Source organism: Lathamus discolor, chromosome 2 (assembly GCF_037157495.1).
Source record: "Lathamus discolor isolate bLatDis1 chromosome 2, bLatDis1.hap1, whole genome shotgun sequence".
Lineage (NCBI taxonomy): Eukaryota > Metazoa > Chordata > Aves > Psittaciformes > Psittacidae > Lathamus > Lathamus discolor.
The window spans coordinates 45,100,936-45,117,740 of record NC_088885.1 but is presented as its reverse complement, the minus strand read 5'-3'; the positions used below and the strand labels follow the sequence as shown (position 1 = coordinate 45,117,740).

Here is a 16,805-nt window from a genome sequence, read left to right as displayed (position 1 = left end):
TCTTCAGAATATACAAGCCATAATCTCACTCTTTCAAGAAATGGCTCATAAATAAACAGACCCTAATATATTATTACAAAAATCAAGGGAATAACCATGCCACCATTCGTGACTCTATATAGGAGCACTGTTTAGAACTCAGTTCCTGATCTCTAACAATGACAGTTCAAAGCTATTTTATCCTCCAGTGTTCTTCCCATTCTAATATCACCTTCTCAAACACAGATTACTTTAAACAGAGATTAAAAATAGCTCTTTGCACAATTAGTATAGAGTAGGCCCCAGGGTGTTCTGTCTAGCCTGCTGAACTAGGGCTGGCTGTCTTTAGGAGGTGCATGCTGACTAATGTAGCATATGCTGTCGCATCAAACATGCTTTTGCCTTATTCGCTGATCAAAAGCAGATGCCTTGTGTGTGCCACACAGTGAACATGTTACAGTTCACTCTCTGCACAAACCATCCCAGTGAACAGCAATGGAGACTGCCAGAAGAAATCGTAAAATCATAGAATCATAGAACAGTTTGTGTTGGAAGGGACGTTTAAATTAAAGGTCGTCTAGTCCAACCTCCCTGCAGTAAGCAGAGACATCTTCAAATAGATCAGGTTGCTCAGAGCCCCTTTAAACCTGACCCTGAATGTTTCCAGTGATAGGGCATCCATCACCTCTCTGGGCAACCTGTTGCAGTGTTTCATCACCCTCATTGTCATAAATTTCTTCACTCTACCCTCTTTTAGTTTAAAAACATTACCCCTTGTCCTATTGCTACAGGCCCTGCTAAAAAGTTTGTTCCCACCTTTCTTATGAGCCTCCTTCAAGTTCTGAAGGATTGCAATAAGGTCTCCCCTTCTCCAGTCTGAACAGCCCCAACTCTGTCAGCCTTTCCTCACAGGAGAGGTGTTCCATCCCTTGATCATTTTTTTCTTTTTTTGGCCCTCTCCTTATAGCGTATCAGCTTTCCTGAGCTTCCAAACCAACATACTCCAACACTTGGTTTTGAGGCTTGACCCATCAGCATGGAAAGAAAGCAAAATGATTGGGGGTGGTTGGGGCTTCTTAGGCAAACAAAATGAAAACTAGTGGCTGTTCCTAACACAGTCCTTCTGTCACAGTAGGAGATGGCAATTTCATTTACTCTCAAGCTGATGAAAGCCAGAAAGGCAAAGTCGCCCGACTGCTCAGTCCCGTGATTTACTCACAGAACTCTGCCCACTGCATGACTTTCTGGTACCACATGTCTGGTGCACATGTCGGCACCCTGAAGATCAAGCTGCGGTATCAAAAGCCAGATGAATATGACCAGGTGCTGTGGACCCTGAGTGGGCATCAGGCAAACTTCTGGAAGGAAGGACGCGTTCTTCTTCACAAGTCTGTGAAACACTATCAGGTAAGCTTGGCTGCTCCTCACTGAGCTACCAGAGCTGAGGCCAGTAAGACCTTGCTGGCCATGTTTTGTGCACTGTAGAGGAAGATGTCACTGAAGGATTTATGTAGACAGTATTATACCTACAGATGAGGTACTGTTCTTGTGACAGTATTAATAGTGTCATATTTCATGGTCTTTCAGCTGACAGTTATACAAGCAATTTGTTATTGAAGACCAAGTAAATACTTTAGAAATCATTTCTCATCTGTCACAAAACTGTATTCTTGCCACAGTTTTTCTCCTGATGTAAAAGTCTTTAATGAAGTCTGACATTATATAAATTCACATTTGCATATATAAGTTCATAAAGGCATGCAGTGCAGATTGGCAGGTCACAATCAAGGTACATGTAGATGTGGCATCATGACAAGTGAAGATGTGTGTTAACAACTAATTAAGATATCCTGAATGCTGCAATTGTGTGTTAACATGAAAATGTGAACATTGTCTTATTTTGCCAGGTGGTTATTGAGGGAGAAATTGGAAAAGGAACTGGAGGAATTGCTGTGGATGATATTAAAATTGACAATCATGTAGCACAAGAGGACTGTCGAAGTAAGTATGGATAGCAAGAACATCTCATCCAAAACATTTAATTTTTTTTTTTGATTGCTGGTTTTATCTGCCAGAAAGTGATAGATGATTATTTGCTATATAAGAGGCTTTGCACTGAAAACATCCTGATCTGGTCCATAACATTGTTCATAGTAAGTGCCACTGGTGTCACCTCAGCAATCCACCAACTACAGCATTTTGGATCAGAACGAGCATCCTACTGACTTGGGTTACAGCATGTTCACGTTCTTACATCTCTCCCTGTATTTTATATTGCTGTCCTCTTTAAATTTCTCTGGTTTTCCTAATGCTCTTCCCTGTTTTAACTAATGTTCAGAATCCAATTTCATTTCTTTGCCTTTTTTAGAATACTTAGTACCAAGCTTACTTGAATTCTATTTTAATGGACCATATCAAACCCTTATAGGATACACAGACAGGGTGAAAAGGTCCCTACACTGTCCTATGATGTCCTGCAATTCTGAGTTTGCTATGACTCATTTGCTGTGTTCACTAGCTCCCAGACATGTGGGACCCAAAGTGTTAGAACATGGCCTTTTCTACATCTGAGCCTAACTATTCCTCAGATGCCATTTGAGTCCTTTTATTTCTGGACGGTCTTGAGTTATTCCTGGCACTGCTAATCGTAGGTACATTGCATACTGCACACAATTTGGCAGCAGCAATGCCAGATAAAGAAAAGCAACTGTGCCCTAACCTTCATGACGGAGACGAAGCAATGACTTTTATGTAGGACAGGGAATAGAACTGAGAGCCCTCAGCATTAAGAAGATAAACTTATGCCATGCAAGTTAGCAACACAACTGAGAGTGATAATAGAGGGTGTTCCTCGCCTTTTGTAGCTAATATCCTTTTGAGGGTAACATGACAGACTTCAGCTACATTGTAATTTCACTGCAGGGTGAGAAAACTGTACAATGTCTTTTTATCACACATTCCATCCTCTGTGGTTCATCATATGCCACCAGAGTGGGAGCTGCCAGCAGAGAGAGGCAGGGCATCCTGCAATGTCCTCAGTGCCAAGAAGGGTGCTGGGACCATAGTGATTGTGTTTACCTGACTCCAAAATGAGAGAGAAGTAACTTCTTTCTTATCTCCACATGTTTTGGTTGTTCGCGCCAAGTGCTGCACAAAGATTTTGGCCTATGTGAGCTGAAGCCAGAAGCTCGGCCTGAAGCCCAAACACAAGTGGTCTCACTGTAGTCAGTGAAACTATTCTTGTGATTAACTATGCCTATGCTGACGAAATGTTATGGAATTAGGCTCCAGAATTGTAAATACAATGAATGAGATGCTAATTCATCACCCTGATTCCTCTTTCCCAGTCATGGAAAATCCCTGCTGATAACTAAAACTGCCAAGACTGGGCGGAGAGGAGTTTCGAATCTTTCTTTTTTCTCCATTAATTTTCAGAGTCCGTCATAATGAACAGTTCTGTCAAGCTGACATAATGATGCTCTGACACAGGAAAATCTGCTATACCATTATTGCCAGCATGATAGTCAATCAGTGTTTGTAACCCTAATAATCAGTGTCAATTCTCTTTGCTTCATTAGAATCAACCGATGTGGAGAATGAAATAGATGAAGAAGACGACCCAGAAAGTAATCAAATAGGTAAAAATTGTGTTATTGTTAAAACCGAATGAATTTTTAAAGTATATTTTCATATGAATTGGTGCATTCTATTCATCTATTTATAGATTAGTTTCCTGTGTATTATAATAAGTGGCTTTTATTTATCTAGATCAGATGCTAAGGAAGCTTACATTTATTTGAAGGGCATAATAGTTTCATTCTTCTATGTCATATAATTTTATGGACTTTGTATTATTTATACCTATCACCAATTTGATATACGTAATTTGTTACTTTGTATAGGTATATAAGCATGCACACTTAGAACTCCTTAATATTTTGTTATATAGAAGCCTTGTCCACAGCTGAAGAAACAGCTATTATTATACTTTACAATTTATGATTCGTGCAGTGCCTATGCAATTAGGCTCAAAACTCTTCAGGCTAATTGCTTCACAGACCTGGCTGAAAAAGTCATTTTATGACCACCCTACCACAGCATTATAATTTTCACTGATGATAGCTGTAAATGGATCATTAAATGGCTCATAATTGTCATATTGTCCCAATAATAAAATATACTTGCATTTTTAAAGTGATGAGCTTAATTTTTTTTTTCTGTTATATTCAACGGCATTACAATTATTGATTTCAGCGAAAGCAGGGTTTGTCCCAAAAGATTCTTTGGCTTTTTCTGCAAAAACTGGCAGGGTTTGCAAGCTTATTGGAAGTTTTTCATAAGCTGAAAGGGCTGAGGGAAAACAATACGATACCCAGTGGATATTTTACACAAGGGGCAGAATGCTTTTCTGTGCTAGTTCTGTCACTATTTCCATTTCAAGGTCCAGTCCTGAAGTCAGGGAAGTGGAGATACACACAAAATGTCTGCAGATTACCAACCGATGTCTGAGGCTATAAAGATTCAAACTGAGCTGAATGCGTTTTAATTAACATTTTTGAGCTAAATACTGCAAGCTGCAAAATGTAATTAAAAGGTCTGGTTATTCGTTCCCAAGACTCCCGCTTAATTTATGGTAGAATCACACCCCTACTAACATGCAGCAGATTCAGGTTTTGGAGAACAGTCTGAAAAAAATCAGCAACTAATTGGGCTGCATTACATTATTCACCTATTTGTGACTACCTCCAAGAAGCGAGGCTTTCACAATTTATGTCAAGAACTTAACATCCTTTCTCCAAATTTCCAGCTCATCAAACAAAGTTCTAACTGGAATCAGTTCTGAAAATTTTGTTATTCTTTACTCTGTTTCAGGGATTACACCTCCATACCACACAGGCGAGGACTACGATGATAACATCTCCAGGAAACCAGGCAATGTTCTGAAGACCCTAGATCCAATCCTTATCACCATCATAGCCATGAGTGCACTTGGGGTGCTCTTAGGAGCCATCTGTGGAGTTGTCCTGTACTGTGCCTGTTGGCACAATGGGATGTCAGAGAGGAACTTGTCTGCACTGGAGAATTACAATTTTGAACTGGTTGATGGTGTAAAACTGAAAAAAGATAAACTAAACACACAGAATTCATACTCGGAAGCATGAAGGTATGAAGCGACTGGAGAAGTTTCAGAGAATTGGGATGGAAGGACATAACTCGGTCATGCTGGGGAACTCATGATCTTCTTTTACTGTACAGGCTGGAAAGTGCATTGATGACACTGAGCCAAGCTTTTCTCAGGAGCTTCAATGAGTGTGTAACCGATAAACATGGACAACAATCTGTGTTAACAATCTGAATCATGTACAGTCTGCTTTTTCTGTTGGTTTTATTTGAAATAATCAAATGCTGGTGTTGAGACCAAGTATGATTGACTTATAGTTCATTTCGTCTTTCTTTCTCTCCTTCTCTTTTGTTTTCCGTTAATGGATAATTTTGGTTGTACTGTGCAAAATCCAAGATGCTGTCACAAAATGTATTCAGTGGGGTCCTTTGGATGGACATGCTGTCTGTAGCTCAGTGCCCAGAAAATATTGGCGTAACGGCAATTTAGTGAACTCCTGCACCTGTATTTGTGTATAATTGCTCGTGTTGTGCATAGGCAAAGAAGGGTTAGGATGTTTTTGAAAGTACTGCTGCATCAGTACCGATATAGTGTGTCAGCTCTGTTTATGAAGCAATACAGTCAAACTTTATTGATGTTTTTCAGTGTTGTACTAAATTTTGTGCTTGTGACCTCCATAAAAAGTATGTGCCATCATCAGACACAACTGGTAACCAAGTGTACTGCCTAACAACTAAACAAAAAAGTCCTTGGCACTGGCTAGTGTATGTCCTCTCAAGTGCCTTTTTGTTTGTACTGCTTCTCATTGTGTTAACATTAACTACAGCTGTGCTTCTCTGCAGTTGTGCCCTTGTCTTTAGTCATATTCTGGTGGCTCACTGACTAAAAAAGAAGTATATTCTAGTGTAAGAAAGTAGCCTCAGCAAAGCAAGGGCAAACCAGATTTGACAACCTGGCTCGATTGTTCTGCTTTCTGTATTTCAACTTCATGTCACTTGACCCTTTTGTATAAAGCTGCAATATCCCCTTTTATTGTTCTTTCATATAGAATGTATTTTCAAATGTAAAATCTCTCTCCCTGTCTCTTCTCTTTCTCTCTTCTCTGAGTAGATTGCATAAGCATTTGCCATTGCCAAGGAAAGAAAACTGCAGCTTTAACTTGCTGGTAATGGCAAAGGATTTTATTAGAGTTTGTGTTAAAAAATAAGGGAAAATTCTTAACTTTACCCTCCAAAGTTGAACTTTGGGTTTCTTCTTAACAGCATAAAGTGACAGTATCTTTTTTCCTGAAATCATGAAACATGTCTTTTGTCCTGAACAGCTTGCCTGTTAATTACACTGAGGAAAACGTCTCCCTTACTGAAAAGATTGCCTTTACAATGAGAAACTTTCCTCCTCTTGCCCCTACCTAAACCCAAAGTTCTGTTCTCTCAGTAAGCATGTATTTTCATGCTAATCAATGCTAATTGGGCTTACACATGGGTACTGAGGGCAGGATAAAATCCCACAGTGTATGTAGGGTATGTTCTTACCATCCTGTCATACCTAATTGGCATTTCATACCAGGAAGTTTTTGTCTGACCAGAAGTGCAGATAGTGACAGATTCAGTGAGCTGAGTAATGTAACCTGTTGGGAAAATCTGTTTGACAATTATGTGGCCATTTTTTTATATTTTTGGACAAGTATTATTGGACAAATAATATTCAGCAGCCTATGCAGCTGGTCCAGCAGGGTAAGAAGAAACAAGAGTATGTTTCCCATTGGGGTGTGTAGCGGGAGGTGATGGGCCAGAGGGATCGCTCCCCTCCTGCAGGTGCAAGGGAGCCCCGTGGTTTTCTGCAGTGAAAACAGCACAGCACACAGTACAGCCATAACTGAGGAAGCAGCAGAACAAGGCAGCTTTAACTTTCCCCTGGGTATCTATCAGCCAGCAGATAAAACCAGTGCAAAAATGGGGAAAGGAATGTCCTGCAAAGCGCTGGACTCATGTTTTTCCTAACTGAATTCCGCAAGTAGCGTCAGGGAAGTGATTGTGACTTTCTGAGTTAGTCTTTTCCAAAATTGCTTTCGTAGTAGAGCAATGAAATATTCTGTCCAGGATTAGGACTAAAGAAGGGCTAATTCAGCCTTCAATTACATAAAGCAAAAGGATCCATCTCTATTTATTAATTAAAACTTTTGAAGCATATAATTTCACGAATATGAACTACGAAACAGAAAAATCTGTTGAAAATCCACCAGTAACCTAGAAATTGAAGAAAAGGGAGAGAGACTGGATGCAGAAATATGAGTTTTGAAGTTGAAAATATTTTAAAGGAAGACCCAATAGAAAAAACAGTGGGCAGCTGCAACTTCAAAAGAGTCCTAAAGGCAAAGACTATAGTGAAAATTAAACCACCCACTTCAGGTCATCAAACCTTAGATGCCTAAATTGGAAGAATTACCTCGCCAGGCTCTAGACCTTGGGCCCTCCAGAAGGTCAGAAGAGGACCTCAGGCCTGAAAGTTTTGCCTAAAAGTCCATGAAGTGTTCCAAGGGACAAACTCACTTTGGCAGAAACAGAATGTTCGTTTGTATCTAATACTGCAATTTGACCATAATGGTATCGCAGCAGCTAGTTAATTAACCCAAAGAAATAAAGGAATTTTCAAATCTGTTTTCAGCACACCACCACTATCTGATTCAGGTGTTAGGGTCTGTTCTCCTTAGCTGAAAAAACTTCTAGTCCACTAACTTGACTGAGAGTTACAAGCATCTATTTATTGCCTTGAAGAGAAAATCCCACTGGGGAGCCAAAGCCCAAAATATTTTGAAATATTCCCACAGATTCCAATCAATTCTGGACCAGCTCTTGGTCTTGATGTATTTGAACAGAAAACTGGTAGTTGGTGGGGTTTTTTCTTCTTTAAACATACTGAGAATAGTGAACATAAAAAGAAATATATCTCCTTAGTGGTCTTCAGACCTTACCAAGATAATGAGGATCTAGCACTGAAGATCTGATTTTTCTGAACGTAATAGAATGAAAGTTGCCCCTCAATAAAGGAAAAATGATACTGCAACTTTACATTGAAAAGTATCTTGCACTGATAAATATATTTAAAAAAATTATATGTTTATAAAGTTATTAATTTGTAAAGGCAGTGTTACAAAATGTTCAGTTTATATTGTTTTAGATTGTTTCATAATTTTTAAAGTGTAAAATAACATATTTTTTCTTTATTGAAAAACTATAAAAATCTTCTGTAGTAAAATGATTTCATTTTACTGGTATATTATTGCTTCATGTTTTGTACCATCATAAAACTTTGTGCAAATTTTTTTTACAGAAATTTTTATTTTCTATGACAATATGACACTTGTAAATTGTTGTTTCAAAATGAACAGCGAAGCCTTAATTTTAAATGACATTTGTATTCTCAGACACTGAATAGCATAAAAAAAACCACGTAGAACTGAACTGTAACTTAAATTTCCAAACTATGACTACTACATTCCAAAGAAACAGTTGAATTAAACATTTTCATAAAATATCCCATACCTGATGTATTTTATTATACTAGAATGGACTGGTTTTATTAAATGACTGCTTCTATTTAGCGTCTTCCAACAAGCACAATGTTTTAGTCATGGTTACATTTGTTGCTAGGAAATTCCAACAAGCAGACACCTCAGTGGGACTGTTAAAGTTAGGATGGAGGTTAAGGCTAATGATTTAGGATGGAGGAATTCACCCTGCACAATTCTCTCTCACTGCTGGCGATATTCCCACTAGATGCCTAACTTTTAGACAAACAGCAGGGATTTAAGAGGACAAATCTGCCACCACTGTTTTAAGTTGTAATTCACTTCACCACCATGGGAAGCCCAAGCCGCACACCCTATGTCAGTCATACAAGCCCCTTGTGGGTGGCTGTTACGGCGAGATTTACTGTGAAGTAATGTCCATTTTTGACAAGCTGCTGCACAAAGTCTCTGCTCCAGTAGTAAGGTTTGAACAGATAAGCTCCCTGCAAATTCCCACTGAAATCATCAGGACTTTACCCAACCATGGCCAAATCTCCCAGAGCAGAGCACAAGCTGCTGATGGGAGCAAACGTTGCCAAAGGCAGATGATTGGGCCTAATTCATCATTCGATTGGGTGCTGAACTCAGCTGTGAAACATAATGAGCATGTAGGGAGACCTTCGAGAAAGTCTTCTGATTTGAATCCAAACCAGAAGCTTTAGATTGCACATTTCTTGGTTTATGCAATACTTACCTGTTTGTCTCTTTCTAATACTGAGCACTCTGCACATTCAAGTTTATCAAATCTTTGCTTTACATTGCACACATGAACGATGCACATACTGTAAGTATGTCGTTCGGATGAGTACTCATGGACAAACAATTTGTTTCAGGAGCTTTAGTACTCCAGAGGAAAAGCATTGTACTTTTTAACACATACTTGATATTTCTCACTTGAAGAGAAAGTATCAAATCTTGTCTCCTTGAGAGAGACACGTTGTGACTACATGTTTAAAATATGAGATGGAACTACAGCAAGGCATCTGAGCAAAGCTTTGCTTTGTGGTCAGGGTAAGAATTACTCTCAAAAGACAGTTACGAAGGTTGATGTCCATATAATCACTAAATCTAAATTCCTTAGAAATGTACTGCATTGCACTCTGCTTCTGTGATAACCTGCCACAGGGCTCTTTGAGGGAAAATAAATATCAATGGAATTGATTGATTAGCACAAAAAGAGATCTATGAAGTGCATCCATTGAGGACAAAGTTCAGAAAGGAGAGACAAGCATTTTAAATTGAGAAAATTCTCCTTCTTTCATTTAAGGGAAATTAATTAGCCTAGAAGCTAACGACTACTAACTGAGCACTAAACTCAGCTTTCCACACTACATAGGCTGCATAAAGGAAAGACAAAAATGGTGCAATGGGATCTGAATTATATTTCAGAACATAACTTGTAAGCCTTTCTTGTAAAAGAAAAAGAGTAGATGTCACAGATGAGTCAGTGACAGAGAACCAGTGCCAGGAGTGCATAGCTCTGGTGTGCAGGTATTAGGGTCACAGTCTGTAAAAAGGGTCTTTAGCAGATAATGACAAGCAAACCCTATTGTTATTTCACCAGTCAAACATACCAGCCCTGAGCCAGCAGCAGTACAGCCTCAGTGTACATTTCCTTGCCTTTTGGCAGGATGTACAATTACACAGCAAAATGCAGATGTGCAGGAGAGGGAGGGGCAGCACAGTTGACATATGGTTGGGTAAGGCCCATTGGCACCATGGAAATGGCTGCAATGGCTACCTGTACAAACCTGCCTGCTGGACTGAACCTGCTAGTCCTAGTAGAGATGAAGCCTCCTCAGATCTCATTAACTACCTTTTATGAGACATACAAAGACTTAACCGGTATATACTAATATAGTACTAAACTTGCCCCGTAGGTGTTTTCTTATGTACAATTAGCCCATTTCTAAGTCAATTCTCCTAACCTGTTTTGCCAAAGTCATATGTCAAAGTTGGTTTTGATTTTCAGATCATGGCATCTCGATGTTAAATCCCAGAAGTAATTTCCTTCCCATTCCTTAATTGTCCTGTCCTTTGTAATGCATTATATGTAAAAGCACATTGGTTCAAGCAACATTAATTTATTAGAGCTTTAATTTCTTCTTTTATAGCATTTTATACCTCAAGTCACCCATAACCACGATTTTATCTGCAAATGTTTGTTAAATTATAACAGACTGTGTCTAATTTTTTTTGCTCTAGGATACTTTGTATGGCAGTTTTATTTGCTGATTAGTCCCCCTGTAGACCCTAACTGCTTTTCTACAGTAGGTCAGCTCTCTATACACACTTCTACTCTCATAGCTACACACAATCAAATTCTAATCTTATCACCTCAGGACTGATGGTTTCCCAACATTTATAACTGAAAATCTCATTAAAAAGTCTTCTGGCATTTTTCACAGGTGAATGGAGTCTTATCATGTGCCCAAACCTAATTCCACCTTCAGTACCCATATTGTCCTATTTCAATCTACATTGTCTTTATTCATCTCTCAAAGATTTGATTCATGTCCCTGTCATCGTACAGCATCACTGTGCACTGTGCACTGTGTTTTATTACAGTTGTTTCCATAATGGGTGAGATCCAGTTGAAACAGGAATTTCAGTCTTACTGGAGCCCCTTTGGTACCAGAGAGAGGTTAGGTTGTGCTCTCAAAGGGGCAAGGTAAGCAGAAGGTTTGGCAGGCGTTGCCATGACAAAGACTGAGGGATTTAACAATGGGAGACTAGACGATGAAGGGCTTGCCTGAGGAAACAAGTATTTCATGCGACATGAGCTGCAAAGAAAATTACCAGAAAAATCAGGGGGGATGAAATGGCCAACCTTCATAATAAATGTCTGCATTACAGAAGTATCTCTAGCAGCTGCCATGCACTTTTAAATCCTCAGCCTTGGAAGAAGAGAGTGGGGGTACCAACCCATCTGTTAGCTGAACCTAAATGGTGGATTTCTACACTCAAGGAGGCAACAGGGGCGGATGCGTCTTTGGAGACCCTGGCAGCATCTCACACTATAAGAGTAACATTCTTCATGCATCATTTTCATCTTGAACACCTTTATTCCCTGTGTTCTGTAACATGTTGGTTTATGTAGTTTGTTCAGAAGTAAATTGCCTGGGTTGACCTACTGTTTTTTATGATTTCCTACTGTTAATTTATTTTTTATACTGCAGTTTATGCTTCCCTCACTGCTCAAATACTATGATAAAAATCTCTCTATGCTTTACTAAGGTATGCTTAGCATGAAGAAGCCCCACCCCATGCCACATATATCCCATGTCAGAAGACAGAAAAGCACACCTTGTCACACCCCTTCTCTTCCACATCCCTGCCAAGGCAGTGTTCTCCATGTCAGGGACCCAGACACTATGCCTTTAATAAATAATCTACCTTTCAGGGAGTGTCAATGTTTTCTATATCAGGCCTGATACCTTCACATGAATTCATTAATTAAATATTCATGCCAATTTTCCTATTAAATATTTATTTACCAGCTTCATAACTCTTAGCATACCATTTCTATTCGTTGCCTTACCTTTTCTTTTAGGAATATTATTAATGATCCCAAACCTATTTTGCCTTTTGAGACTACTAAGTAGACTTCAGTGTCTTATCTTTCTCTGCTTTTAACTTTCTAATGCGACTCTGTTTCCTGTAGCTCTATCAGCAAGTAAAAAAATAGAAAACCTAAAATGAAGGCATAGCTGTGTCCACTTTCTATCTATGTGACTGAAAAAAAACATTGAATATGTAATAAAAAATAAAGATAACTTTCTTTTTTATTTTTTACTGTGATTTTTGAGGAGTAAAGAGGAAAGGCAAACTGGTTGGAGATGGTAATCGAGATGCCTGGGAAGCTGTAAAGAGACAGCCACTGGAGCCTTCAGAAAACTATCCTTCAACATCTGGAAATTCTTAACAACTCCATGAAGTGATGGGAGCACAGGATTATCAAAGTAGGCTGGCTGTGAAGGTATTAGTTTACCCCAAGCATGGTTCACAAAACAGAAAAAAAAGCAGGAAAATACTTAGTGTTAAGAGTAGATTAGAAAGGACCTCCTTGTTATATGTTCTACCAGTTTCTTTTTTAATCAGTCCTCAGAAGATGGCAGGCAAAAGGAAGGAATGAACTTAACTACAATGCAGTCCCACCTACAGCTCATTTTGGCTAATTCCTACCCCACAACTATCATACAGCTCTGAGACTGAGGCAAGGAGAAGCTGGTTGCCACCGCTTTGTGTGAAAGATCTCTGACCCTAAACACCAACTCTGAACAGTTATATGCAGGAAGCAATACCACTTTGTACCATTTACCCACATATTCAAATGTATTTTTTCTTGCTGTAGGCCATATTATCTTCCTTTTGCATTTCTCTGGCCTTTCTTCTTCATCATGTAAGGTCTGCCAAATAAGCCACATTTCTCCAGACTCTCTGTCTTTCATGGTGCAGGGCACCCCAGTTCCCACTATCAGCTTGGGAAGGAGAGAACCTCCTTTCACTCAGCTGATGCTGCTCTGATGACCCAGCTACTCATGGCCTGCTGGTTGTTATGCATCACTATCTTGTTTGCAACACAAGGTCATTGAAAGTTCACTTGGAATCTAGACTCTTATTTCAATGTCATAACCTGTAGGTAACTAACGAAGGATCATCTTAGCTACTTTCAACATGTCTTTTCACAATCTATTCCCTTTTTTTCATGCACACCAAGGTCTTAAAATGGTCAACTTAAATCCATATATCTTGATAATGTGGCTGAATTACTGCCACTGAATGGTAGGCCATTATCTACAATTAGTTTATGGCTCTTAATAGCTATTATTGCAAAAGATGGATTTCCCCATAGCAGAAGGGTCTTACTGAAGACGCTGTTAGTACTCTTGCTTATGAAAAGTTAAGTGGTAGCTGCTTTTTTGGAAAAGATCACGTTACTCTCCAAGCCAAAATAAAATGGTACCAGCTTATTACTATAGGTAATAAATAGGTTATATGCACTATATTTGGTTCTTCTTTGCTTTGCAATGTATACAATAATGTAAATGTGCACAACATTATACAGACAGACTGAAGAAATGCTGTGCAGGTGTCACCAACCAGTTTAAGAGAACACCAAACATTTGTCAGTCACAAGCAGAGGATGTAGAAACTTACCTCAGAGTGGCAGGTTTTCCTTGTCTGTTTATAAAAGTATGGTGGATAGAACAGTTAGAATAAGCGTGTGCCAGTTCACTGGAGAAAACTATGGATTTATGAATCTCCTTGAGGAAGTGCCTTCTGATGAAGGACACAAAGGAGCAAAGACTAGAATCAGAGTAGATGGGGTCATGAACTTCATTTCACTTCTCATCATGACTAATAGTGCTAAACTGATAGTCAGTCAGATCTCCCATTTTCTTTAATTTAACGCTGTTCTTCTTGCTTCTTGCATTACTTGACCCCACATTATAACTGAACCATGTGTTTTATTACAATGCTAAGCACTACTTTAAATGCACATGAGAAGATTTCAGTGGTTTTTTTATTGCACAGTTACGTGTGGTGAGTTTTGTTCTTTTCACATAAAGAACCACCCCAGAGCGAACAACTTGTATTATTTTAATCAAGCCTCGTTTCACACAGGTTGTGAACCTTAATACAGATTGCCATTTCTTCTGGGCTTCAGTTATAATGCACAGCTCAGCACAAGTCTGACCTTTGCGGTTTGATATTGGCACATACCTGCTAAAGGCACTTAGCAATGGTGATAGAGCTTTCAGCCTTTTTACTGGCTTTCTTTGGAGCTGTTGATGATTAACAACATATACATTTTAGCCAACCACATATTGTGTGTATACTAAATATAGTAAGCACACCTATATACACATCCCCTGAGACGCAACCACAGTTCTAAAACAGAAGGTGAAGAAGCACTAAAAGTGCTAGAATAGAGGGTTTGCCTAAAGGCAAAGGTCTGTGTGATTATTAAACATCTGAAGGCTTTAGTCAGGTTTGGGGATTCCTTTTCACAGTGCAATGCACTTAGAAATGCAAAGAGCATCTTTACAGGCAGAAGTATTTTCAGGCTGCTGTCATGCTTCTCTTCTAGCTCACTTCCTAGCTCAGATTGTTCCAGCTAAAGAAAGTCTTTAATATTCAGCAAATATTTTCCCCTACTACTTTATGCATATAATATTCTTTGAACTAAAGGAATTCATATTTAATGTTTATATTGTGATATACAAACCTGTATATAACAAACTGGATTACAAACTGTGGTCCCCTCGTGCAAAACAACATGAAAAGGTACAGAAAATGTACATTCTTACCTCACAGTCTGGAGCTGTAATGTGACTGGCATGAGTGCAGATGGTTCTGAACCCAGTGTCTTTGTCAAGCGCCCTTATTGCCAACTCTGTTTTTCATATTTTCCAAAGCTGGTGTTGGTTTTCATGATCAATACATCAGTTAGCCCTCAAGGCTAGCATTCAGCTTATCTGCCACTGCCTAAGTTGGACATCATTTCCAAAGTGCAAGTTACATGCACTGTTTCAAACACCTACCTGAGAATGGGGAGAATTGGTACCCATTTCACTTGTCTACAGATGAGTTTTAATTAATAGCTCATATTTAAAGATTTTAGATGGGTAAAATTAAATGAATAAAATTCCCTATTTATTTCTAATTATGAAAAACTAGTGGTAGTTTTGTTTGGTTTACCCAGGGACATAGATCTGAACTGCTTTTACTGATTTTTTTCATAGTTAGTTTTGACATCTGAAGGTATTGGTCCACCTGCTAACCAGATAGCAGAAGCAAAACTTAACCATTTAGGCTACAGTAGGACTCTCAATTCCACTGGTTCTATTTCAGTAATGGAGGCAGATACGTAGTGTGAAGGTAGGAAGAACACTGGCTCCTTTATCACTGGGTTGTCTGCTGCTACCTGTAGAATTGTGATATGCCTTGAAGAAGCCTTATCCTACCCTTACATTTAGTCAGACTTGGGTCCAGACGTGCCTTTATTCAGTCTAGAGCTAAGAATTAAACCTGGATTTTTATAGGCTCATTAAATTTGCTTCTTAAATTGGTTTTTCTCTGGCTGCTACGAGCTAATTATACTGTATGCCTGCAGTGCTGCAGTTTAGACTGATCATTGTCAACCTCACAGTCATCTGTTCATTTTCTCACTTCTTTATCTTGTGATTTGGTTTCATTCTAATCTACAGGAATAACTTCACACAAAGCTAGGGTTTGGGTTGGGTTTTTTTTCTTAGAGCTTTGATCTATCTACAATTTTATTCCATGGTACTCCTTGTGACTCCATGAATAAAAAGCTTATAATTCAGCAGTGCAGGTCTCTGTTCTTTCTCGGAAGTCTCAAACTTCTGCAATTTATAGCCGTATTTCATAACTTCCCATGCATTTCAAACCATTATTTTAGGTGGTTTGTTAACTATTTTTCTTAGCAAGAAACACACTTACATCCATGACAGGCAGCAGGAAGGATGACCCAAAAATCACTGTCTGCTTTTGATACAGGAGTCCTAGGGAGTGTATTAATGAAACCTGACAGAACCTTGAAATGACCTGGAGGACCTTATCAGAAGTGTTAGTAAGCATTATTGCAGATACTGTCATTGACACCATTGTGCTTTACAGTGAACCTCAAGATCTTTTCTGATAACCTTTTATTAGGAAAACTCATATCTTATCTGAATATTCATTTTAACAAGAGTCATGACATGTCTTCCTTCTTTCACATGTATGTGGGCAAACAGGACAGGTCCCAGTATATGCCATGGAAATCACCATCTTGGTGAAGTTTGTTCTGATTTTTTAGTGTTTGCTACACCAAAGAGACTGGGGCATCCATATTAACTTCATGTCACCCTTCAATGTACTTGAGAATCTCCATGTTTTAGATGCTTTAATTTTCATCTCTTCCAAGCCATTCATTTTCTGTTTCTCCATTTTCACTGTGCAGAATGAAGATAAAGACTTTTTGAGTCTCTCTTCAACTATTCTAAAAAAATACCTTTTTTCTATTATGATTATTGCCTTGGTTCAGTGCATGTTCTGAAACAAATATAAATGCATACAAGAGACAGCTGCGATCCCTTAGGTGCATATATTATCAAATGGCTGGAA

General features: G+C 38.8%; 1 protein-coding gene across 5 annotated transcripts in view; it reads left to right on the top strand.

The window, feature by feature from the left end:
- NRP1 (neuropilin 1) overlaps positions 1-8,635 on the top strand; it is a 117,124-nt gene extending 108,489 nt beyond the window's left edge. For 3 of the 5 annotated variants that reach the window (XM_065666711.1, XM_065666709.1, XM_065666713.1), the window contains 4 exons: positions 1,112-1,386; positions 1,887-1,980; positions 3,558-3,617; positions 4,852-8,635. In XM_065666711.1, coding sequence (XP_065522783.1) covers positions 1,112-1,386; positions 1,887-1,980; positions 3,558-3,617; positions 4,852-5,141 — 719 coding nt within the window. In that variant the 3' untranslated portion in view covers positions 5,142-8,635. The remainder of the gene's footprint in view (positions 1-1,111; positions 1,387-1,886; positions 1,981-3,557; positions 3,618-4,851) is intronic. The other 2 variants (XM_065666712.1, XM_065666710.1) reach the window with 1 other exon arrangement.
- Positions 8,636-16,805: the final 8,170 nt, after the last annotated feature.